The sequence below is a fragment of the Pleurodeles waltl genome, chromosome 8 (assembly GCF_031143425.1).
Source record: "Pleurodeles waltl isolate 20211129_DDA chromosome 8, aPleWal1.hap1.20221129, whole genome shotgun sequence".
In the NCBI taxonomy this organism is placed as follows: domain Eukaryota; kingdom Metazoa; phylum Chordata; class Amphibia; order Caudata; family Salamandridae; genus Pleurodeles; species Pleurodeles waltl.
In genome coordinates this window covers 347,518,603-347,544,720 of record NC_090447.1, presented here as the reverse complement: position 1 = coordinate 347,544,720, position 26,118 = coordinate 347,518,603, and the positions used below count along the sequence as shown (strand labels likewise).

General features: G+C 47.1%; 1 protein-coding gene across 4 annotated transcripts in view; it reads left to right on the top strand.

Moving 5' to 3' along the window:
* Positions 1-26,118, top strand: part of USP9X (ubiquitin specific peptidase 9 X-linked) — a 1,493,361-nt gene that overhangs the window by 1,381,228 nt on the left and 86,015 nt on the right. For all 4 annotated transcript variants that reach the window (XM_069204214.1, XM_069204212.1, XM_069204215.1 and 1 more), the window contains exon 39: positions 20,927-21,112. In XM_069204214.1, coding sequence (XP_069060315.1) covers positions 20,927-21,112 — 186 coding nt within the window. The remainder of the gene's footprint in view (positions 1-20,926; positions 21,113-26,118) is intronic.

Sequence of the window (26,118 nt, the reverse complement as noted above, 5' to 3'; positions counted from 1 at the left end):
AGGTGCAGTGGGTCCTTTGGCGTCGGTTATCTTCTTCCAGGTCAGTGGTGTCCATGGGATTCCCTCTGCAATCAGCAGCGTGGAGGGTTGGAGAGGTCAACCCAGGCTGGGCACATGGTCACCGTCGCTTGGGGGGGGGGGGGGCCTGTCCGATCTGTTGGGCCATCTGGACTCGAGCCGTGGGTGTCGGTGCAGAGTGGTTAGGACTCGCGCTTCTGGAGTGAGTCCTTCAGAAGAGGTTTCTTCTTCCGTTCTTCTTAGGACAGGGTCTCTCTCCACAGGAGTTCTTGATCCTCTGTGATGCAGGCAGTCCTCTGGAGGGTTTTTTAAAGTCGCTGGACCTGCAGGGCAAGTCGGTTTTCTTCTGCAGGTTCTTTGAAGCAGGAGACGGGCCAATAGGGCTGGGCCAAGTGAGTTGTTGTCTCCTTCTGCTGGGATTTCCGCTAAGTAGTCCTTCTTGTGAAGTCGTCGAGAATCTGACTACCTTGCTTCAGGGAGCCCTTAAATACAAGATTTAGGGGCGATTTAGGGGGTCAGAGGGCAGTAGCCAATGGCTACTGTCCCTGAGGGTGGCTACATTCTCGTTGTGCTCACTCCCATTGGGGGCAGTCCTGGCTGAGGTGGTGACTCCTCCTTGTTTTTCCTAATTAGCCCTCTGGACTTGCTTCCAAAAGTGGGGGCTTCGTCCAGGGGCTGGGCATCTTCACTTGTTGGAGTGCCCTGGGGCATTGTAACATGAAGCCTGAACCTTTGCGGCTCACCGCTAGGTGTTACAGCTGCTGCAGGAGGGAAGTGTGAAGCACCGCCACCCAGTGCAGGCTTTGTTTCTGGCCTCAAAGAGCACAAAGTCTCTCACCCCATGGGGTCTGAAACTCGTCACTGTGGCAGGCTGGCACAGACCAGTCAGTCCTGCACTGAAGGATTAGGTAAAATACAGGGGGCATCTCTAAGATGCCCTCTGTGTGCATTTTTTAATAAATCCAATACTGGCATCAGTGTGGGTTATTATTCTGAGAAGTTTGATACCAAACTTCCCAGTATTCAGTGTAGCCATTATGAAACTGTGGAGTTCGTTTTGACAAACTCCCAGACCATATTTATTAATATGGCCACACAGTACTTACAATGTCTAAGAATGCACTTAGACACTGTAGGGGTATATTGCTCATGCAGCTATGCCCTCACCTGTGGTATAGTGCACCCTGCCTTAGGGCTGTAAGGCCTGCTAGAGGGGTGATTTACCCATGCCACAGGCGGTGTTTTGTGTGCATGACACCCTGAGGGGGATGCCATGTCGACTTTGCCTTTTTCTCCCCACCAACACACACAATCTGCAATGACTGTGTGCATGTGTTAGGTGAAGGGTCCCTTAGGGTGGCACAACACATGCTGCAGCCTTTAAAGACCTTCCCTGGTCACAGGGCACTTGGTATCACTGGTACCTTTTACAAGGGACGTATGTGTGTCACCGGGGTGTGCCAAATGTGGAATAAATGAAAATTTTTAGTGAAAGAACACTGGTGCTGTGGCCTGGTTAGCAGGGTCCCAGCGCACACTGTCAACTCAGCATCAATATTTGGCAAAAAGTGTGGGGGGATGGTGGGGGGTAACTGCAACTAGGGCCATTTTCCTACAAGCACATTTGGTGCCCTCCTTCCATAAACCAGTTTGCATCAGTCCAGGGACCGCAGGTCCCTGCTCTGGTGTGAAGCCTGGCAAAAGAAAGGAGAAACCACTGCCCAGTCCATCACCACCCCAGGGGTGGTGCCCATAGCTCCTCCAGGTGGCCACTTGATTCTGCCATCTTGAAACCAAGATGTGCAGAGGCCCTTGGGAGCATCTGAGTGGCCAGGTCAGGCAGGTCACCTTACTAGGTGACCAAACCTCCTTTTAGTGCTATTTAGGGACTCTCTGGAGAGTGGTTCCCCAGATTCAACGTGCAAGACTCCACCAGGACTCCTCTGCATCGTTTGTTTTGTCTTCTGGCCACTGGAACTGCAACTGGACTCTTCAGGAACTGACAAGCTGTAACATCTGATGGAGACTTCTAGTTGCAGATTCCTTACCTTAGAATTTTCCCCCAGGCATCAGACTGGATCCGGAGATTTTTCTTCGAGCAATACCCTTGCACATCGGTAGGTGGCATCGGTCGACTCCGTAGGCACCGTGATGACGTTGGGAGTAGTACATAGACACCGCCGTCGCACAGTGACGTCAGTTATTTTCTTTCCGCGCCACGCGCTGATCTGGAGAGAGCTACCCTGGCTATTTTTTGGCTGATTTAGACCCTTTTGTTTCAGTTTTTTTTGTACAACTTTGGTGCCTCGAGATGTCCCTGAAGACCGGGTTTAAGCCTTGTGAGTGTGAGGACTGCCATCGGACGATGTCAGTGACGGATCCTCATCTCGTTTGTCTGTGGTGCCTCGAGCGCGACCACGACCCGAAGTCGTGCTCCGAGTGTCGGGTCATGCACCCAAAAGCTTTGAGGGAGCGGTCCCTAAAGCTAATGGCGGCCCGAAACTCGACTCCGCGTAGGTCCCAACTCTCGCTCGAGAAGAAGGTCTCGAGATCAGTTGCGGAGTCATCACCACTCGTCTTCTTTGAAGTCCTCGGGTCAAGGTAAGAAGAAGAAGAAGTCGAAGAAGTCCCATCGCTCTCCGACTTCACCCCGTTGCTCAGCCGCCGCGATGCAGGACTAGCGTCCATGCACTAGGCCTCTGTCCTCGGAGCCTGCGTCTGGGTCAACTCCGTGCTTCCCTGAGTTTCCCGTAGCCAGAGCAACCCCTGCCCAACTGAAAGAGTTTTACGAGGCCATGTGCCTCATCTTTGGGCCGGCTGACCCTGATATGGTGCCTTCGGGCCCAAGGGGTTCGGCTGAGGGGCCTTCGGGTTCCGTGCCGGCGGCTTCGGCCCTGGCCACCGAGGTCGTCTCCGGATCCGTGCGCGGATCCGCACCAACGCCCGTCGCACTTTCAAGACCATCCCCGGCACCGGGTCGAATGTCGACGCTCCCGACGTCGATAGTGCGCACTATCGACGTCAACCCATTTCTTATCCCCGACGACTGAGTCAGAGTGGCGTCGACCGCCATTGGCTTCGGTGGGCCCTGTTCGCCCGAGGTCGGATTCAGATCCTTTTTCCCATGGGTACGAATATGGGGAGGAATTGGAGGGGTCCCTGGACCCTTATAAATACCAGGATGACCTTGCTGTGGACTGGGCACTGGATTTGGTTGAAGCCAGTGGTCTGTATACTTCTCCTGACGCTGGAATGCAGTCTCCTCCTACCGTGGCTACGGCGGAGGGAGCTACTTACAGTATGGTGGTCAGTAGGGCAGCTGAGGTCCTTGGCATTGAGCTACCTACTGTGGAAGGCAGGTCTAATCTCCTTACGGAGGTGCTTCAGCCTGGGGCTTCTACTTCAGAACCCCTTCTCCCATTCAATGAGGCCCTCACTGATGTCCTTTTGAGTACGTGGTCCAAACCCAACACGGCGGCTCCTGTGAACAGGACTATCGCTCGCTGCCATCGGCCCGCGCCAAACAACCCAAAATTCCTGTCACAACACCCTACGCCTGAGAGTCCTGTAATCCAGGCTTCCTCGTCATCTGGCGCGTTCCCTTCCGCACCCCCGGATAGGGAGTCCAAAAGGCTGGAACAATTTGGCAAGAAGTTGTTTTCTTCCTCCAGCCTCGCACTGCGATCTGTGAACACCGCATGTCTTTTGGGCTGTTATACCCACTCCCTGTGGGATACGGTTGAGCAGCCCCTGCCGCAGATACCGGAGGAGCCCCATGCTATCATCTCCCAAGCAGTGAAAGATGGGAGAGATGCGGCAAAGTTCACTATCCATTGTGGGCGGGTACGACCGAATCTCTGGCCAGATCGGTTGCGACGACAGTGGCCTTATGGCGCCATGCCTGGTTACGCACTTCTGGCTTCTCGGGGGATGTCCAACAGTCACTCATGGACATGCCCTTTGATGCACCTGTCTCTTCGGAGACAAAGCGGACGCAGCCTTGGAGAGATTCACAGATTCCCGGGCTACGGCTCGGTCCCTTGTTCTTTCCTTCGCCACACACCCACCACAGCCCACTTTTCATCCGTTTCATGGACACGGAAGGGGCGCCCGGTCGCGTCCTCTACCCAGCCAGCATGCCACGCACGCTGGACAGCCTATGCGTGGCCGTGGACGCTGAATCCCACGTTGTACAGGAAACCAGAGGTCTGTCCAGTCCGCCTCTGCCCCCGCTGCTGCCTCCAAACCCTCCTAGTCTGTGTCCTCACTCCCACCCAGTTGGTGGCAGGATCCGCCATCACCGGCCCCATTGGGAACATATCACCACTGACGGGTGAGTTTTGCAGATCATTCAGAAGGGCTACTCCCTCCCTTTCGAATCTGCACCACCACACATGCCACCATCCTTCTATCATCTTCCGGAGGATCATTTGGTGCTTCTCCGCCAGGAAGGGTCCCTGTGCCTGAAGTAGGTCGTGGTTGTTATTCCCGCTACTTTCTGATACCAAAGAAGGACAAGGGATTACGTCCTATCCTAGATCTTCGGACCTGAACTACTTCCTCAAGAAGGAGAAATTCAAAATGCTCCCCCTGGCTCAGGTTCTGTCTGCTTTGGCCCCAGGAGATTGGATGATAGCGCTGGACTTGCAGGATGCCTATTTCCACATCCCCATCCTGCCTGCCCACAGACGTTACCTACGATTCGTGGTAGGTCACGAGCACTTTCAGTTTACTGTGCTCCCTTTCTGCCTTACCAGCGCCCCTCGGGTGTTCACGAAGTTGATGGCGGTGGTTGCAGCTCATCTGCGCAGGTTAGGGGTCTCAGTCTTCCCTATAAACCTACCGAAGTCACACCTGACTCCCTCTCAGATGCTCCCCTTCATTGGAGCTGTTCTGGACACAGTGCAATTTCTGGCTTATCTTCCCGACAAGCAAGTCCAAGACATTCAGGCTATGATTCTGATCTTTTAGCCTCGGTCTTGGGTTTCTGTGAAACTGACTCTGAGGCTGCTGGGCCTCATGGCCTCCTGCATCCTGCTAGTAACACATGCCAAATGGCATATGCGGGCTCTGCAGTGGGACCCAAAGTTCCAGTGGGCGCAGCATCAGGGAAATCTCTCCGACATGGTCCAGATCTCGGAGGGGACTGCAAAAGACCTGCAGTGGTGGCTTTCAAATCCCGATTGGGTCAAAGGCAGATCCCTCTCCCTTCCCCAACCAGATCTCTCTATAGTGATAGATGCGTCACTTCTTGGGTGGGGTGGCCACGTGGGGAGGCGGAGATCAGAGGCCTCTGGTCTCCGGCGGAGTCAGGACTCCACATAAACATGCTGGAGCTCTGGGCGATCAGGCTTGCATTGAAAGCATTCCTTCCCTCTCTCAAAGGGAAAGTGGTTCAGGTGTTCACGGACAACACTACCGCCATGTGGTACTCCAACAAACAAGGCGGGGTAGGGTCCTGGACCCTTTGTCAGGAGGCACTACACCTCTGGACATGGCTGGAAAATCAGAGCATTACCCTGATGGTTCAACATCTGGCGGGCTCTCTTAACACCAGAGCAGACGAACACAGCCGCCGACGCACAGTCGATCACGAATGGCGTCTCCATCTGGAGGTGGCTCAAGGTCTTTCTCACGTGGGGAGACCCTTGGTTAGATCTGTTCGCCTCCGCAGAGAACACGCAATGTCAGCTATTTTGCGCTTTGGAGTTTCCAAGGCAGCACTCGCTCAGAGACGCTTTTCGTCTCGAGTGGAGCTCCGGCCTCCTTTACGCCTTCCCGCCTATCCTTCTTTTGCCCAGAGTTCTCAAGAAAATCAAGTATGACCGAGCCCAAGTTATCTTGGTGGCTCCAGACTGGGCTCGAAGAGTGTGGTATCCAGAGCTATTGAGCATGTCCATCGATCCTCCACTCAGACTGCCTCTTCAGGTGGATCTTCTGTTGCAGCAACAGGGGACGGTTCTCCACCCGAACCTGTCCAACCTCCGCCTTCATGCGTGGAGATTGAGCAGCAACAGTTGACGGCATTTGCCCTTCCACCCGAAATCTGTAATGTTATCTTGCCAGCCAGGCGTCCATCGACTAAAAAATGTATACTCCTGTCGTTGGAATAAATTTGTGGCATGGTGTACCAACAAATCTGTTGACCCCCTTTCTGCCCCTCTATCAGAGGTTCTTCTGTTCATTCTTTCTTTAGCCCAGCAGGGCTCTGCTTTGGGCACCCTTAATGGGTATTTGTCTGCCATTTCCTCCTTTCTTAGGCTTTCTGATCAGCCCTCACTCTTTAAATCTCCTATTTTGAGCAGGTCTTAAAAGGGCTCACCCACTTATTTCCTCCCACTCCCTTCATCATGCTTCAGTGGGATCTTAATCTTGTACTTGCTTACTTGATGTGTACACTTTGAGCCAATGCATAATTGTCCCTTGCGGCTCCTCACATTCAAAACTGTCTTTCTGGTCGCTATCACCTCTGCTTGCTGGGTGAGTGAGCTTCAGGCCCTTTCTTCAAAGCCTCCATACTTGTCTGTACACCCTGACAAAGTGGTGTTACGTACTAGAGCTTCCTTCCTTCCGAAGGTGGTTACACCGTTTCATGTTGGCCAGTCCATCACTTTGCCTACCTTCTGCGCACCCCCACATCCTTCCCATGAGGAGGGGAGACTCCACCGTCTGGACCCAAAAAGAGCGTTGGAGTTCTACCTCAATCGTACTAAAGATTTCCGGTTGGACGATCAACTCTTTGTTGGCTATGTGGGTGCGAAGAAAGGGAAGGCAGTGTAAAAGCGTACCATCTCTCGATGGGTGCTTCTTTGCATCAAAATGTGCTACGCTTTGGCAAAAAAGCAACCTGCTAAAGGCTTGCATGCTCATTCTACCAGAGCAACTGCAGCTTCCACTGCGTTAGCATGCGGAGTTCCTGTCCTGGATATCTGTCAGGCAGCTACGTGGGCATCCCTACACACATTTGCTAAGCATTACTGCCTGGATAGTCAGGTCCATCGAGACGGCTACTTTGGTCGTTCGGTCCTGCAGGACTTTCTAGTTTGATCTTGGTTCGCAGCCCACCACCCGAGATGGCATTGCTTGGGCATCTCTTCTAAGGTAAGGAATCTGCAACTAGAAGTCTCTATCAGATGTACAAGTTACTTACCTTCGGACACAAAATATCTGGTAGAGACATATTCTAGTTGCAGATTCCTTACCGCCCACCCATCCTCCCCGCTTGCGAACTGATTTCTAGGGATAGGGATTCCCCCTTTCAGGTCCTTAGCTCTGGCGCACCAATCTCAGTGTTCTTAGTGGCTCTGCGCACTGGCATGGAAAGTCGTTAAAAGAAACTGACGTCACTGCGCGTGGGCGGCGTCTATGTACTACTCCCGACGTCATCACGAAGCCTACGACGTTGACCGGCGCTACCTACTTACGCGCCAGGGTATTGCTCGAAGAAAAATCTCCAGATCCAGTCTGACGCCTGGGGGAAAATTCTAAGGTAAGGAATCTGCAACTAGAATACGTCTCTACCAGATATTTTGTTACCGAAGGTAAGTAACTTGTACTTCAGCGATGACTCCACTTTACTAAATTGTTCCTCTGGCTCCTTCCAGCAACTGCAACATTTCCCCGGCTGTGCATCTTTTGAGGTCAGCAAGACTTCCGCTTGCACCAAGAAGGAATCTTCCTAGGAGTGAAGGAGTCACACCCCTCCATCTGAAGTCACCACCTGCAATGACGACCGGCTGTGTGGATCTGCTCTACTTCAGAACCACGTGGATCCTGCATCACAGGTGGTGGTCTGGAGTGGTGCCCTTGATCCTGTCTGCCAGCCGTCCAGCTTGGGAGATGGTAAGCCCTTGCCCCTCCTTGCAGGACAGTACCCCAGTGCACTACAACTCTTGCAGCTACCAGGCCTGTTTGCTCCTGCTCCAGGTGATTTTCAAGCTCTGTGTAGCCCCGGCTCCCAGCCCTACATCCTGCCAAGCACAGTCTCCTGTCTGCTGCTCCAGCATCGTGGGACTCTTCTCCAGGTGTGCTGACTGGGCCTCACTACGACTACGTGTGACTGCTTCTGCTGGCTCTCCTGACTGCTGAGGTATTCCTCGGACTCCCCTGCAAGGGTCAAGTCCCCTGGGCCTTGTTGGTCCTCTTCAGCCTTGCCACTCTTCTTTTGCGCCTATGGCATTTGCCAAGGCTTGTTGGTGGTTCTTCTGCAACACTGACCATCTGTGTCCCGACAACAGACATGGGACGCCATCTGCACTGCTCCAAGGACTCCTCTTCAGCTCCTGGGCTCCACAGCTGCTGTTCATCCCTCGTCAACCTGTTCTGCATCCATAGAAGGGTGGGTAGTAGCTCCTGCCCCCACTGGACACGACACAGTGGAGTGGACTCTGTCCCGTTTCTTTGCAGGTCCTCTTCTACCAGAATCCACCTTTGGTTTGTTCTTGTCTGTTCCTGCACTTGCACAATCCTTTTTTTAAGTCCTCCTGTTATTCCTTGGGAATACTAGGTACTTACCTCTGCTCTTAGTCGCTGGGGCTCACTCTGGTGCTCACCTCTTGCAGTTCCTTGTTCCTCCAGCTCCCCTCCAACAATGCTACATCCTTGGGTGGAGGACTGTATCTCGCATTCCACTTTCCGCATTGTTTGGCCCTCCCCTAGGGCCCTTGCTATTTTTACTTCGTATTGCCAGTGCTTGTTGTTTCTATGCTATTTACTGATTGCTATTGTGTATACAATTAGTGTGTCCTTACCTTCAGTTGGGGGGAACTGCCTATCAGTATTTTTGTAACACTGTGTGGTTCTGTGTGATAAGTTTCTGTGTAACTATAGTGGCATTGCATAAGCTTTGCATATCTCCTAGATAAGACTTGGCTGCTCATCCACAGCTACCTCTAGAGAGCTCTGGCTTCCTAGACATTGCCTCCATTTCACTAATGGAGGATCCCTGGACCTGGTATAAGGTGATAACATCATAGGTGCTCACCACACACCAGGCCAACTTCCTATGCACCACATGGCGATATTTAAAACACTCAGTTCATAAGGTGTGTTGGGACCTCCATTCTGTATTTCCCAGGTCACCCTTGATAGAGACAGATGTATACTCTGACCAATTTACTTTTAGGCTAGGGGCCTCATTATAGACCTAGAATCAACTCATTAATGGCCAGTGTATTGTGGGTTACTTATAAAAGGAAGGATATTGTCACTATATAATTCAATGCATTCTTCTTCCCCACTCTCGCCCCAAATCCCGTGGAGCAGCGCATCCCATCTAACCCATGCTGCAATTGGCTTTACCGCCAGAGCAAAGAGTAAGTGGGACAGGAGCCATCCATGCTTGGTTTCCTCGCAAAATGTGAAGGGCTTGGAAAGGATTCCATTTATTTCCACTTGTGCACAGGGCCATGTGTAATGTATTTTTGACACATGTTCTGAATTTGGGTTGTAAGCCTACCTGGGTGAACGCTCCAGACAGGAAGGACAATCCAAGGAGTCAGGCGCCTTCTCAAAGTCCATAAAAAGAGGAGGACTGTGGGATCCTGAATATTTGGAGCATGTGCCATAGAGATCTGAAATATGTGTTTGTAGTGTCTAGTAATGCTCGCTGGCTTAAATCCACATTGGTCATGGTGGACCAACAATGGAGTAAATACAAGGTGTCTTGAGGCCAAAATGTTAGTGATTTATTTTTTTCTTGTTTTAGAGAAACTGGATAACATGAATCACATTTATCGAGGGGGTGGCCAGCTTCGGGACTAAGTGCAGTAGTAGCAAATAACATTCCTGAGCTGTTCCTAAGTACATTGATAGCATATGGGGTGCAAATAGGGATTTGTTATTCAGAGTAGCATTCTTTTGGGAAGCTATCTGGTCCGGGTGTCTCACTGGTTTTGGAGTCGATTGCGTCAGTAATCTCCTCCTTTAGCTTCCCTCTGTCGAGCACAGATAGGGTCTGTCATGAGTTGGGCATTGTGCTCACACTGTGTTATTGTTTGATATATAATATTGTATACCAGTTGCCAAAAGAAATGGCAGTTTTGACTGGGGTCGCCATCAGTTTGCTTTGATTCTAAATGTGAAATGGGTTGGTCTTTCTCCCTCGCTTCCTTGCTCTGGGAAGCTTTTGTCCTGCTGTGCAAGTGGACTTTACAAACAGCCCAACCTGGGTGAATAAACTGAAAGTGTATTTACTCCGTTTTTCTCCCTCCGTTGGCCTACTGATCCTATTTTTAAGGGGTGCTTGGTCTGAGACACCTTGTGGCAATATCTGGTCCTTGATTCTCATTGTGTCGTCAGTGGCCAGCATTAATAAATAATCAGTTCAGGAACTGGTTTTGTTTGCTGCTGAGGTGTGCATTTGTTCTTTCGGCAGGGTACTCCAAACTCTCCGGACATTGCTTAGTCCCAATGCACGGATCCAGTCTGCAAGTACTGATGCGAGCTAGATGTTTTTGCCCTAGTGGTGTCACCATTGTGACACATAAAAGTTTAAAGACTCTTCCTACTATTGTGAGGCACCGCTGGAGGGCACCCAGCAGTGCTTTCACATCATTCTGTTTCACCAATCAATTGTGGGTGGACATATATGCTTGATTAGTTGTATTGGTCTGCCTATTCCTGGGCTATGTGTAGTGGAAAAGAATGGTGGTGAACCTAGATTACTTGGTGTTATCGGTAGGGGACTCCCAACTGTATCCAAATCTCCCTTGAAAGGAGCGATTTGAGCCAAAGATGCATGTCTCATGTACTAGCAGCATCACTGGATTGTGGTGCTTGACATAGCACATAACTATCCCATTGTTGAGTCATTAAGCAAGTTAACATTCTGTGATAGACTCTACAGAGATGCCATGACCTTGTGTGGCTTTGTGTGCATACACGTAAGTAACCAGGGATAAACCCCCCCAACTGCAGTACTGATTCTTCCCAAGTATGAACTTCTAGCATTTGTAGCATGCTATGTTAGATATACAAATGTGGACCTGTGATAAGCTGTGCCCTTGTAGTTGAGAACAGCAACAAAGAAAGATTCAATATGTGAACAACATTACCTGACCCCCCAACTCCCATCCCCAATACTTCTATTCATGAGTCTCTGTGCCCTATTAATCCCATTGAAATTATCTATAACTCCAGAATATTACTACAGCAACCTGAATAAGATTCAACATTATTATTAATTGGTCCTGATGGACAAATTATTTTTTGTGTATCTGGTTGTGGTGTGGAGGAGCACACTGTTGGAAACTGTTGTTGTTCCATCTTGCTGGTCCCTAGCTGACCCTCATTCCGAGGCCTCCCCCCATTTTTCTCCCATAGATTCCAATGTTGGAGGTCATCAAGGGGGTGCTCTGTTTGATCCCCTGTCAACTCAAGACCTGTGCCCACTGTTGTTCCACCTTCAAGAGCATGTCCTACGGCATGGCCACTTACAGTTGGTCCTCCAGATCCAACTTGTTCCAGAGAGGGTCCCAGGTGTGATTCACCTTTGGCTGATGCAGTGCCCTTTTATCAGTGGCCCTTCCCATGCTGCCTCAGACTTGTCAAGGAAGAGGGAGCAGGAGTTATGAATATCTTTATGCTTAGCAGTGAACATTAGCATGTATTGAATGTTCATGGCCTTAAACTTTTGCTAAATCGCTTCCAATGACGTGATTTAATTTTGTACTTAATGTGTGTAGTAAGAAGTAGGATTCCAGAAGATATACATTTAAGATCACCAGTCATTCTTGCCTCCCTGTGATTCTCATCTCTGGATGTGTGTAGCCATCTGGTTCGGGATGGCCTGGGCAGAAGCTGCTATTGTCAGTGCTTTCTTTGCCCTCTCAGTAATAAGACCTGCTGAATGTTTGACGGTTTCCAGGGTCTTTGTCGGGTTAACATAACTTAAGCTCAAGGACAGTCTCTTCTAGTTTAGATTTACGACCCACTATTTCAGCTGTGCTGTCAACTACATTTTCATAGATCTTGATGGAGTAGGACAACATCAGCCCCCATCTCACCTATCTTTTTTTCTACAGGACCAAGCTAGAGAACTGAATCGCTTGAAGGATGGTTTCAGTGGATGATCCTTCGAAAGTCTTGCAGTTGTTGAATGTTGGTTCATTATCCCTGTGTGATTTAGCATATCTGTCCATTTTTGTCTGAGTAGCGGTGGCTTGCCCGGTCTTTCCCTTTCCTGATGCAGGCCTACTGTTGCTGCCAATATCCTTTGAATCTCCTAAGTTAAAGGATGGGGCCCGAGACAAGGACCCGCTCCCAACCAGAAATCCAGCAGTGAGTGACTTGCCTTTGTTGGTCCCAGGCCTGTCGCTTCCTGACACAATCCCCTGACCAGTGGCACATCGTTGGAGTCCCTCCCACCATTAGCACACGTGGTTATGTGCCAGAATCCCCCCTCAGAGTAGCATGCCATTGTATCCCTACTATGCCAGCCTCAAGTTAACAGAAGTCTTGTAACCTCTCCAAATGCCACACATGATCTCCAGGTTCCTTCTTCTCGATGCTTGCTTGTAGTCCATTTATTTTGAGCAGGCCAAGGTCTCCAAGAGGTTCTCCCCTGTCCTCTTCTCTGACACCAAGAATTCAAGGGAGCCTGGCAGCGTACCTGCCTATGGAGCTGTTGCGGAGGAGAGGTGGTGACGAGCACCACCCGCCCTAGTGTAAGCAAAAATATCTACCATGAGAGCCCCACCACCACTGAGGTCAGCACACTTCCAGGCTGGGTGAAAGCGGTTGAGCGACACAGTAAGGAGGAGGCGCACCCTGTTCCTTGTCCTCTGAGAGACTGATTTTGTGGCAGCTACCTTTACTCAGGCCTGATCCCAGCAGTGCTTGCCATCTTCTCGCCATTAGGCCAACCTGGTGCAGAACAGACCTCACATCTTCTTTTGGAGAAGGGTGCCACTGGAACTCGTGGCTCTGCTTCTGCTTTCCGCATTCCTGTGTCAACGCAGCAGGTTGAAGAGTCGCTAGCTGCAGGACAGCAAGGAATTTGGCTTCGGGGTGGTAGGTGTTTAGAGCGCCTCAGCCTTGTTGAGCAGTCAGGATCCCACCCCTCCAATTTCATTTTTGATCATGCCTCTCTTTTACTCAAGTTGCTTGGGTTAATTTGTGTTTCTGTAATGACTGAATGATGTGCATGAGCCCAGCATTCCCTTAAGCTGACATGCTGAAATGGAGGTGTGGTAGTTGTCTAAAGTCCTTAAACTTTCATAGAGGATACATGTTTCTCTGTTTGCACAGACGTATTGTATTATAGCGGGTTTTGTTAGCTGTTTAACGTACATTGTTCATATGAGAATCATTCATTCCATAAAATATATATGCTTACTTCATTTGTCGGTTGTGGTTCAGTTTTCTTAAAATACATTTCCTAGTACAACCTGAATTGTTGCATCATGGGAGACTAGGCCCCTGACTGACACTGCACCACCTAAAAATTGCAGACCAACATGTATGAAGAAAGTATAACTCTCATGGCCTCACTTGCAGTAAAGCCTTTGCATTATGTTTAACACGTTTATCATGAAACCCCATATAATGTGCACTGGTATCCTGTGCCTCTGAATGAATGTTTGTGCCCACAACTAAAGCTATATTAAGGTGAGAGTTTAGTGAAGGAATAGCTTTAAATAGTACAACTGATAGAGACATCTAGCCACAGATTCCTTACCTGGAGCTGGAAGATTTGTTTGTGAACAGTACTCTTGTGCACCGGTAGGTGGCTTTGTTAAGTTCTGGCATTGCAGTCACCTTTATATGCACCACCTCAGTGCGCGGACATCAGTTCTTTTCTGTCCACGCCAGTTAGTTCTAATCCAGGAAGAGCTACTGCTCTGTCAATTTGTTTACAGAATTGTTTCAACGTTTTGTCAAATTATTTTTTCGGTGTGTCAAGCAATGTCTTCAAGGAAGGCAGATTTTAAGCCATGCGGGAGCGCAAGTCATCCTTGTGGCTCTGAACTGGGCATAGAGAGCCTGGTGTCCCAAGCTTCTAAGCAAGAGCATCGATCCTCCGATCAGGCTACCCCTTCATTATTCTGGCAGCCAGGCGTCCCTCCACCAAGACGGTATACGTCTGCTGATAGTAAAAATGTGTAAATGATTGTACAGATGTTTTATCAACCATCTTTCTGCCTTTTTCTGATATTCTTCTCTTCGTTCTTACCCTTGCTCAGCAGGGCTCTGCTCTGAGTATTCTTAAGGGTTACCTTTCTGCTCTGTCTGCCTTCCTGCATCTGCCTGACCAACCCTCTCTCTTTGAGGTTCCAACTGTAAATAGATTCCGTAAATGACTTGTGCATATGTTTCACCCTTTGTTATGCCTCAGTCGGACATCAATTTGGTTCTCACCTACCTAATGTATGCTTCTTCCAAGCCTCTACATATTTATCCCCTCCGCTGCTCACCATCAAGACAACCTTTCTAGTGGCAATAACATCTACCCAGAAGGTGAGTGATGTGCAGACTTGTATCCTCCAGATGTCCATTCCTGTCTGTTTTTCCAGACAAACTGGTGCTTCGCACTAGGGCCTCCAAACTACCAATAGTGTTGACTCCATTCCATGTGGTCCAGTTAGTCACCCTGCTGACCTTTTATGCTCCTTCACAGCCCTCTAAAGAAGAGGAGCAACTCCACCGTCTTGACATCACAAAAGAGTTTGGGGAGGACGACCAACTCTTCGTGGGGTATGTTAGAGCAAAGAAAGGTTGGGTGTTACAGAAGCAAACCATTTCGCACTGGGCTGTTCTCTGTTTAAAGATTTTCTATGCTTTGGCTAAAACGCAGCCTCCTCAGGGCTTGGGGGCCCATTGCACCAGAAGAAAAGCTGCGACCACTGCGTTAGCATGTGGCGTTCCAGTCCTGGATATCTGCCAGGCAGCATGTGGGCATGCCTGCACACGTTAACCAAACATTACTGTCTGGTCAGTCAGTCAGGTCTGCAGCTATGGGCATTTTCCCGTTTGTTCCTGCAGGAGTTTCAAGTTTAGAAAACGTTCCTCCTCCAGGGAAGGTTATTACTTAGGTATCTATTAAAAAATAAGGAATCTACGGCTAGATGTCTCTATCAGATGAACAAGTTACTTACCTTCGATAACGAATTAGCTGATAGAGACAATATCTAGACACAGATTCCTTACCGACCTACCCATTCCTCCCTGCTCTGCAGGCAGATTTCCAGGGTTAGGAATGATCCCTTTCAGGGCCCTAGTTTGGACACACTAGTGTCAGTGCACTTCATGGCTCCACTCCCCTGGAGTGGAATAATGTGAAAAGAAACTGATGTCCATGCGCCGAGGTGGAGCATATGTAGGTGACCATGCGGTCTATTCTGGTGCGTACGATGCAGACAACGCCGTGCGTAACTTAATGAAGCCTCCTACCGGCTTGCAGGGGTACTGCTCACAAAAAATCTTCTGCAGTGTGACGCCTGGGAAATTCAAAGGTAAGGAATCTTCAGCTATTGTCTCTAACAGATACATTTTTTTACTGTTGGTAAGTAACTTGTTGAAATGGCAGTGAATGTTTTAGCAATAAAAGCCACCCATTGGAACAAGGTAACTGGACAATCAGATTTATCTACGTGTTTATCTTCGAGGACACGTCAACAGGCTTCCTAAAGTTTAATTTGAAAGATATATCATGTTAATATATTAATGAGGAACAATTGTTTTGATACCCTGAGGTATTGCCAGCTTTGTGTTATCCGCATGTAAATATTGACTGGAGAAATATGCAAACTATGTAATTTGTTATAATTTTGATTACAAAGTGGTCCTAATAATGTACATATTTTTAAAAAAAAGGATGAAATAGGCAAGCCACGCAGAATGCCAAAAATGGCATTAAAATCTCTCAAGCTGACACAAATAAATCTTGTAAAGGACTTATTGTAATGCAGCAAGTCTAGGTCCTGAAAACCTTTAATGCATGGTCATAGATTAATAAAACTAAACCATCAAACTTTCATATTTTTACGTATCGTCCCTTCTAATGCCTCAGTGGATGAGCAATGTGCGCTCGGGAGATAGTAGGTTTTGGATTCCCATTCACGATATTGAGCCCGGCACGAATCCAACACTTATAGCTTATAATGAGATGCACACGTAGCCTTTAATAACATTTCACCAAGTTGTGAGATGGTCACCGTTCCATTCCCCACCTTGGTTTCTAATGCAGCACATACTACTTGGAGTCATTGAACACCAGCCAACAAAAACATTGGCTTGGCGTGCAAGTGACTACCAGCGGCTGAGAGATATTCAAGCATTCCTGCGGGGTCTGGGCAACCTGCTCCAGAGACCCTGGTTATTTATTCTTTGTTAAATGTAGTTCTGATTATTTGTGTATTCCTACAACAGGCAATGTATACAGTTATTTAGATGGCTTTGACAGAAGTTGTTTTCTACTCTGGTAGCTTAGCCTTCAATTAATTATTGTATAATGCCAGTCACTCAGTGTTTCAGTCTGTGAAATTCCCTAGAGTTAAGTTCATGCCTCATATGATCTAGCCAAGGTGCAAATGCTTTCAGATATGATATAAACATTGATGCATGACTTGAAGATGGGGCATATAAAAACTGTTCTAGTGGCAATAAGATATTTTATTATACCCAGTTAAAGCTGAACCAGAATTTATAACGTTGGGTCTGAAGTGGGAGGGAGTACAGAAAATGATGGTAGTTGACTGGAGCCAGTTGGCACACATTTATTTACAGCTGTAGGAAGTTGGTTCTGTATGTACTATTTCAAGGTAAGAAATCGCATGCACAGAGTCCGAGGGTTCACCTTAGAGGTAAGATAGTGGCAAAAAGAGATAATTCTAATGCTCTATTTTGTGGTAGTGTGGTCGAGCAGTAGGCTTATCAGAGGGTAGTGTCAAGCATTTGTTGTACAATCACAGGCAATAAATGAGGAACACACACTCAAAGACAATTCCAGGCCAATAGGTTTTTATATAGAAAAATATCTTTTCTTAGTTTATTTTAAGAACCACAGGTTCAAGATTTACAAACAATACTTTAAATGAAAGGTATTTCACTTAGGAACTTTAGGAACTTTGAATTAGCAAAATAGCATATACAGTTTTCACACAAATGGCAATAAGCTATTTTAAAACTGGACACTTAGTGCAATTTTCAACAGTTCCTGGGGTGGTAAGTGTTAGTTTTGCAGGTAATTAAACCACCTACAGGGTTCAAAGTTGGGTCCAAGTTAGCGCACCGTTGGGGGTTCAGGGAAACCCCAAAGTTACCACACCAGCAGCTCAGGGCCGGTCAGGTGCAGAGGTCAAAGTGGTGCCCAAAACGCATAGACTTCAATGGAGAAGGGGGTGCCCCGGTTCCAGTCTGCCAGCAGGTAGGTACCCGCGTCTTCGGAGGGAAGACCAGGGGGGTTTTGTAGGGCACCGGGGGGGGGGTGGACAAGTCAGCACAAAAAGTACAACCTCAGCGGCACGGGGGCGGCCGGGTGCAGTGTGCAAACAGGCGTCGGGTTTGCAATGTAGTTCAATGGGAGACCTAGGGGTCTCTTCAGCGATGCAGGCAAGGGGGGGGGGCTCCTCGGGGTAGCCACCACCTGGGCAAGGGAGAGAGCCACCTGGGGGTCACTCCTGCACTGGAGGTCGGATCCTTCAGGTCCTGGGGGCTGCGGGTGCAGTGTTATTACCAGGCGTCGGGTCTTTGAAGCAGGCAGTCGCGGTCTGCAGGCGTCGCTGTGGGGACTCAGAGGGGGTAAACTCTGGCTACTCACGGGCTCGCAGTCGCCGGGGAGTCCTCCCTGTAGTGTTGGTTCTCCACAAGTCGAGCCAGGGGCATCAGGTGTAGAGTGCAAAGTCTCACGCTTCCGGCGGGAAACGTGTGTTCTTTCAAAGTTGCTTCTTTGTTGCAAAGATGCTTCTTCCTTGGAGTAGAGCTGCTGTCCTCGGGAGTTCTTGGTCCTTTTAGATGCAGGGTAGTCCTCTGAGGCTTCAGAGGTCGCTGGACCCTGTGGAACGCGTCGCTGGAGCAGTTCTTTTGAAGTGGGGAGACAGGCCAGTGGAGCTCGGGCCAAAGCAGTTGGTGTCTCCGTCTTCTCTGCAGGTTTTTCAGCTCAGCAGTACTTCTTCGTCTTAGGTTGCAGGAATCTAGTTACCTAGGTTCTGGGAGCCCCTAAATACTCGATTTAGGGGTGTGTTTAGGTCTGGGGGGTTAGTAGCCAATGTCTGCTAGCCCTGAGGATGGCTACACCCTTTTTGTGCCTCCTCCCTGAGGGGAGGGGGGCACATCCCTAATCCTATTGGGGGAATCCTCCATCTGCAAGATGGAGGATTTCTAAAAGTCAGAGTCACCTCAGTTCAGGACACCTTAGGGGCTGTCCTGACTGGCCAGTGACTCCTTGTTTTTCTCATTATCTCCTCCGGCCTTGCCGCCAAAAGTGGGGCCGTGGCTGGAGGGGGCGGGCAACTCCACTAGCTGGAGTGCCCTGGGGTGCTGTAACAAAGGGGGTGAGCCTTTTAGGCTCACCGCCAGGTGTTACAGTGCCTGCAGGGGGAGTCGAGAGGCACCTCCACCCAGTACAGGCGTTGTTACTAGCCACAGAGTGACAAAGGCACTCTCCCCATGTGGCCAGCAACATGTCTGGTGTGTGGAAGGCTGTTAAAACTAGTCAGCCCACACTGGTAGTCGGGTATGGTTTCAGGGGGCATCTCTAAGATGCCCTCTGGGGTGTATTTCACAATAAAATGTACACTGGCATCAGTGTGCATTTATTGTGCTGAGAAGTTTGATACCAAACTTCCCAGTTTTCAGTGTAGCCAATATGGTGCTGTGGAGTTTGTGCATGACAGACTCCCAGACTATATACTCTTATGGCTACCCTGCACTTACAATGTCTTAGGTTTTGCTTAGACACTGTAGGGGCATAGTGCTCATGCACTTATGCCCTCACCTATGGTATAGTGCACCCTGCTTTAGGGCTGTAAGGCCTACTAGAGGGGTGACTTATCTATGCCATAGGCAGTGTGAGGTTGGCATGGCACCCTGAGGGGAGTGCCGTGTCGACTTAGTCATTTTATCCCCACCAGCACACACAATCTGGCAAGCAGTGTGTCTGTGCTGAGTGAGGGGTCTCCAGGGTGGCATAAGACATGCTGAAGCCCTTAGAGACCTTCCCTGGCATCAGGGCCCTTGGTACCAGGGGTACCAGTTACAAGGGACTTACCTGGATGCCAGGGTGTGCCAATTGTGGAAACAAAGGTACAGGTTAGGGAAAGAACACTGGTGCTGGTGCCTGGTTAGCAGGCCTCAGCACACTTTCAAATCATAACTTGACATCAGCAAAGGCAAAAAGTCAGGGGGTAACCATGCCAAGGAGGCATTTCCTTACAACAGCCAAACGATTGAGCTTGTATTTCCAAATGAAGATGAGGTTTAGGATTATGTAATGCAGTAGAGAGACCAACTGCTTATTTTGAGGATGGAATTTAATAGGTTGAATGTTGTGCCTAGTCGTAGAATACAAAATCAGGGACAATGTCCCGATTATTTACTGATAATCTTTACTTCCCGACTAGCCTTTCCCATTACTATCCTTAAGCCTATGATGAGCCCCCTCAATCAGGGATGGGTAATTCACTTGCCACCTACACTAAAAATGTTTTTTAACCATGTTGTCTTTATTTTGGTGTATATAGAGAGTGGCAGTTAGCAGCCACACAAATTAGTGATGAGTGAAAAGATCCTGCAGGGCAGCAGTGAGGGGGTTGCCAAGGTGGGCAGGCAGGTTTTGACGAGGAAAGTTAGCTGTGATATAATGAAGATTACCAGTACGTAATCAGCAGAGTACCTCCTCGTCACAATCTTTGTATATGAAGAAGGTGCTTTGGAAGGTTGCAACCACGGACAAAACACAGTGTCTTATTACAGTGAAACAGTCTTATAGGATTGAAAGTGATCCCCACATCCGTCAAAGTTAGACACACAAACCCCAAGAAGCTGGGGAAAAAAAGACAAGTGCAAAGAAAGCGACATACAAAGATGAATGCACTCAGTCTCTTACATGAGGACGGCACACACTTGACACCCTTCCTCCACAGTAGGATGATTCTGATATTTGGAAGTAATAACTGACTTTTACTGGAAAAGAAGAAAATAATTTAGTTTTGTTTAGGGGAAAGGGAGGTGTTCTGGTACAGAGGCATTAAGGAGGGGCAACAGAAGATTAAAGCGGTCTGTAGAAGTAAGTAAAAAAAAAAAAAAAGTCTTGCCTATATAACGGAGCAACTTATAGGGAATGAGGAATGTAATAAAAACTTCTTTTTTTTTTTTTAAACTTCATGGTTACAAAATACATTTGAAGTACAGATTGGAACCCACGGTTTTGCATTTTTTTGATGATGGGATCATTTTTAAAAGTATACATAAAAGTGATGGATGGATGGGTAATCACTCCAGCCACATCCCAGCCCATCATTATTTTGCCCGCCTAACCACCATAGCTTGGACCCAGCCATATGCAAATCAGTCTTGAGCCTGCTCAAATGAGAATAGTCCAGCGCAAAAGGCCAGGCCAGGCCCTCCCTGAACAGGAATGCAAGCAACCCAAGACCGGTTTCGTCTTTACTCGGGCTCATTAGTTGGGTATATCATTTACAGATGGCTAGTTCCAAACTGAGGTTGCATACTGGTGAAAAGAACAATGTGCTTGGGTGCTACCTTGAGCTACTGCCAGTGGTTAAACTTATTGCAAGCAACCTCATCACCTGTTGTGTGTTATTTTTAAAAGTGCCACCAGCTGGAAAAGTGCATCATTTTTACAAATCTGTATTATTTGTTAGTTTAAAGCTGTTCATACATTGCCTCCTATACCCATATGTGAATGAATTATTTTTTTTATTAATTATTTTTTTTATTCCCTGTAAAGGTATGGCAGAAAAGACTCAACTTCTTAAGTTGAATGTCCCAGCCACATTCATGCTAGTTGCTCTGGATGAAGGCCCTGGTCCTCCAATCAAATACCAGTATGCTGAGCTGGGAAAGTTGTACACTGTGGTGTCACAACTAATTCGCTGTTGCGATGTATCATCGCGTATGCAGTCTTCTATTAATGGTATGGTGTAAAGTAATACTGCTATTTGTGTAAACATAATTTTTTTATATTGCAAATATTTAAATCCTGCATAAGATTGAATGTTTGTGCCTGTCGGGGATTTAGGCTGCATTAAAATTCAAAAGATGATTTTTCTTCAGTACCTGTTTATGCTGTAATACAGGAAGGAGAAAAGTTGGAGGACCATCATCAATGGACTACTTTAATCGGACATGCTCATGCTAGCTACTTTGTTTTGTAGTAGTAAAATTCTTTAATCAGAACACAGTACTCACTGGAGTATAGATCACATTTTCATCTTCTGAACTGAGCCTGCGCCAAGTACCCAACCTCCTTCAACTAATGTCATTTCCCTTTCATAACCTCCCTTTTAGCTAGGAGCAAAGAGTGCTCCTTTCCTTTCAGTCTACTTAAGTTAATGAGTCATTGATGAGCAGGTCTGTCTCAAACAGAGCCCGGATGACTTTAGATCTCCTCTAGCTTGTTGCATTTAGGTAAATCATTTCCAGTTCTAAGCCACACTCATTACTCATTATAATTACTTGTTTGGTCATCACGAATACCTAGTCTGTGAAGCAGTTGTTGACCTTTACAGTTAGGTCTGTTGTGCCTGCGACCAGTACTGTAGGATCATTCAATTGAAAACCTGACATTAATTGAGATGATGCGAACGATCTACTCCCTGAAAGCCCAGATCTCAGGACCAATCCAGACAAGAAGTGTGAAGATAATCCCCTCTGCAGCCCATCTGATTTCTCTCTGCAGCGCCTCAAAACATATTTTGAAGGCTGTTGGGAGTGTGATACTTGGTATAAGTATTTAAAATGAGTGGTACTTGGTGTAAGTATGTAAAATGTGATAATGTATGCCTGTAGTTGGATGATATATTAATATGTCTACAAACATGTTGCCATTGTAAGTCAGTAATGACTTCACTTCTATGTCCCATCTCGCCGTACTCTTTAAACTGGTCTCCTCCTTGCTATCCAGCATAGATTTGCAGAGAGCCACAGCTCAAGCTTCCCCCAAATATTAATATTGCTGGCCTTGTCAGTGGTGTCTAAAGTGGCAATCTGTGTGAGAAAACCCATCTGAAAGTCACACCCAACTTAGGTTTTTAGTAAAAAAAAAAAACAAGAAAATGGCCCTACTTAGTCTCTTGTCTTAAACTCCACAAAGGTCAGAAACATTCTGTTTTCGGTAAAATCGTGTATCTGATTAGTGTTTATCCTGCGTATTAATATATGGTGTTCCTGTTCAAAATAATCTGAAACCTGTCAAAGCAACTACTGATGTTAGTTCTTTTTCTTAATGTTGACTGTGCTGTGACTGCAGTAAGCAAATGTCGATCACAGATCCACAAGATGTATGCCTATGGTATCTAATGTCTAGGTAAGGTTTGTGATGCATGTGATGCATCCCAAATACATGAGGGTGCACAAGACAGAGCTGAAACACAAGAAATGGGGTTGGTCACCCTTCATGCAGCCCCCCTGCTTTAGGTTCCATTCCCACTTGAGTTGCTGACCTGAGGTATCCAAAGACGAAGTTGAGACAAAAGTCATGCTACAAACCCAAGAAGTCCAAGAGACTTAACACCATCTCATTGCACCCATTCTGGAAGGTCTGAGCCACTGTTGATGTTAAACTCAGATGTAAGCCTGCTTTTCTATCTCTTTACAAAACAAGAGTTCAAAAATGCTTCACTTTCGAAGAGCCATCTTTTCATGCTGCCTGTTTCAGTTACTAGAGTCAGTTGGATGAGAACAGTTAAATCACCAGGTAGCATTGTTTTTGGTACAATAGACTTTGAGGATGACCTTCCAAGAAGGTAGTGGAATGCATCCATGGGGAGCTCCCTGTGCCCCTTCAACATTCCCCTGTAAAGTCCTGGAAACAATAAGCTGACTGAAAATGCAGCATGAATTGGTAACCTCAATGAAGTATCTGCCCAAGAGGGTGGAGGGTATACAGCTGGTAGCCGAGGGCTGCTCTTGATTCCACCTACCTCTCCCCAAAGCCTAAGTAACCAGCAGAGAGTAAAAGCAGGGCTTTGCTGCTGACAGCTTAGGCATACATGCGGAGGGTCATGACTGCTGCAATCTGGTAGACTCTCCTGCCCACCACACCACTCCACTCTTCCCCACTCCACTGTACGCCAGTCCACACCACACCACTGTATGTCACTCCACTCCACTGTACTATAATCTACTCTACAACACACTGTTATGTTATGAAAATGAATAGAGCACATAGCTACCCGAATGGCCTGCCAGCTACTTGACTCTAAGCCACTCTAGTCTATGCCACGCCACGCAACTCCACAACAAGCCACTCCATGCGTCACTCTACGATATGCCACTCCAGTCTACACCACTTCACTATGCTGTTTGACTGTACGCTCTTCCACTGTATGCCACTTCAGTCTAAACCACTCAGCGGTATTCCACTGTAAACCACTCCACTATACATCCCTACATTGTATGCAATTGCACTCTACACCACTCCACTGTATGCAAAAACACTATATGCTATTCAGCTCTAGCCACTACTGTATGCCACTTTACTCTACCCCACTTCACTTTACACCACTCTGTTCTACACTATTCCATTGTACCACTCTCGACTTTATGCCACTGCACTGTACGCCATTATTCTCTACATCACTCCACTCTACACTATTCCAGTGTAAAGTAGTCCACTCTACACCATTCCACTGTACTGCACTACACTTTACTCCACTGTACCCCACTCTACTCAGTACTCATCCTCTCTGCACCACTCCACACTACTCGACTCCAATCCACTCTACTCTATTCCACTCCACACCACCACCTGTAGATCACTCCACTATAGGCCAATTTGATGCATAAGTTACAACTTTGACATAACTACAAGGTGTGCTTTCTCACCCACAGGTGAACTTGGTTCAATGCACCCGCAATGAATCCGAAAGACAGGTTATTGCAGCCCCACAAGACTCTATTCCATGTGTAATTGACATACACGTGTTGCTTTTAGCTTCCAAACAATTCCATAAAGGGATCAGGTGCATAGTGATAAGTCATAAACCTTTTAATTGTTCACAGTATCACACACTGTACTAAGAAGCATGAACACTTAAGTAAAATATTTATTACTACAGCAGTAATCAGTTTCTCAGTATGTCGAAAACAACTTCACAAAATATTATAAAAACAGCATGCAGACATGTTATAAATAACAAGAATAAAATGAACATTTCTTGCATGTTTAAAATGTCATCTAAAGCCTAACATTCCAACTTCTACTTCTGTACACTTTAATAAAAGAGCATGGAAGGCAGAGCATCTTGCAGTCTAAAGTTTCTTAGCAAGAATGAACACACTACATATCTTGTTGACAGCAAAGGCTGTCTTTATCAGCACAAGCGTGAAAACAGTGTCCTCCTCACAGATGGTGACTTCCATTATTTGAAAATGAGATGGCGACCTCCAGGAGCCAAATTAGAGTCGGACCTTGCAGACTTCTGTATGGCGCTCCATACTACGCTATTCCCTGTTCCAGTGTATGCCACTCCACTTTTTGTATTCCATTCAATGCCACGCCACTCTATGCTATTCCTTTATATGTTAGTCCACTCTACTGTATGCCACATCACTGTATGCGACTGCACTATACAAAATTCTTCTGTTCACTATTCCACTTTATGAAACTTAACTATACATCACACTATGCCAATACAGTCTGCTCCACTCCGCTGTACTCCACTGTACACCACTGCAATCTGTGTAAGTCCATTAGCTTCCACTCTACGGTATCCCACTGCACGTCACTCAACTCTAGTCCAGTATACACTACACCACTCCACTGTACACCTATCCATTCTGCCATTCCACTCTGCGCTACTCCACTCTACAGTAGTCCACTCTGCCACTGTGTGCCACTCCACGCCACTCCATTCAGTGTTATTCCAATCAACACCACTCCGCTTTGTTATAACTATACCTTTCCCCTTCTCCTTGCACTGCTTATCTTCTTGCATATTACACATGTTAAATGATAGCATTCCCAACAAGACTCATGAGATATCTAGTGAAATAATTTGTGAGAACACATTGTATGGTAGAGTGGCGAGTTATTGTTACTGGAGTGTGGCATGTGAGTTTAGAACGTTGTGTATTGTGGTGCATGACTTATGAATTTCAATTATAGGTAACTTTAGAATTTGTAATGTTTCTGTAGTTTACGATGACCTTGTATGGAAAGAGTAAATGATAAATGTAAGTTATAATTATAACTTTAGGATTTTTAATGTTTGTGTACTTCAAGTTGTTTGTATAGAAAGAATAAAGTTTTCCTAACTATAACTTAACTTTGACGTTTGTTTTTTTAAAATTTTTATTGATAAATACATCTATACATACATACATTACCTATTGGTGGTGGTTGTCAGTTATAGGTAGGACCTAGTTTCTATAGGAAAAGCATTTTTTGACTTGCCTTTAACTTTAGTGCAGTTTGACAAATCATCACTGAAGTTTCCAAAATAATGTCCTTCCGTGTGTTTTATTGTATATGGCAAGTTTCGGGGTGATTCATCAAGCGGGAGCTGGGAAAAGGGTTGGGGGGAGGGGTGTTTCTCCCATGTTAATTCTCATAGGGAATTTGAACCCGGATACGGCCCGAACCTTTGAACTAAAGTACACTAGATTTTGGTCCAGAAAGTGTGTTTTTGTAATTTGGTTTACATTTGTTTAGTAGTTTTTGATATATCAAAAGAAAAGTAAATATAGTAGATATCTGGGCGGACCCTAATCACAGATCTCTTGGTGATATCTGATTGGCTGTCAGCACTGCAGCTAGAACGTGCTGGCAGCCATCTTGGGACCAATATACATGATAGCACCCATTGAAATGCATTGTAGTTCAGTGTTAGGCTTTGAGGGTCACAAAAAGAAAACTGGATAAAGGGCTATAACAGATTTTAGTTACAATATAAATCATTTGTTGCTAAGGTGATTTTG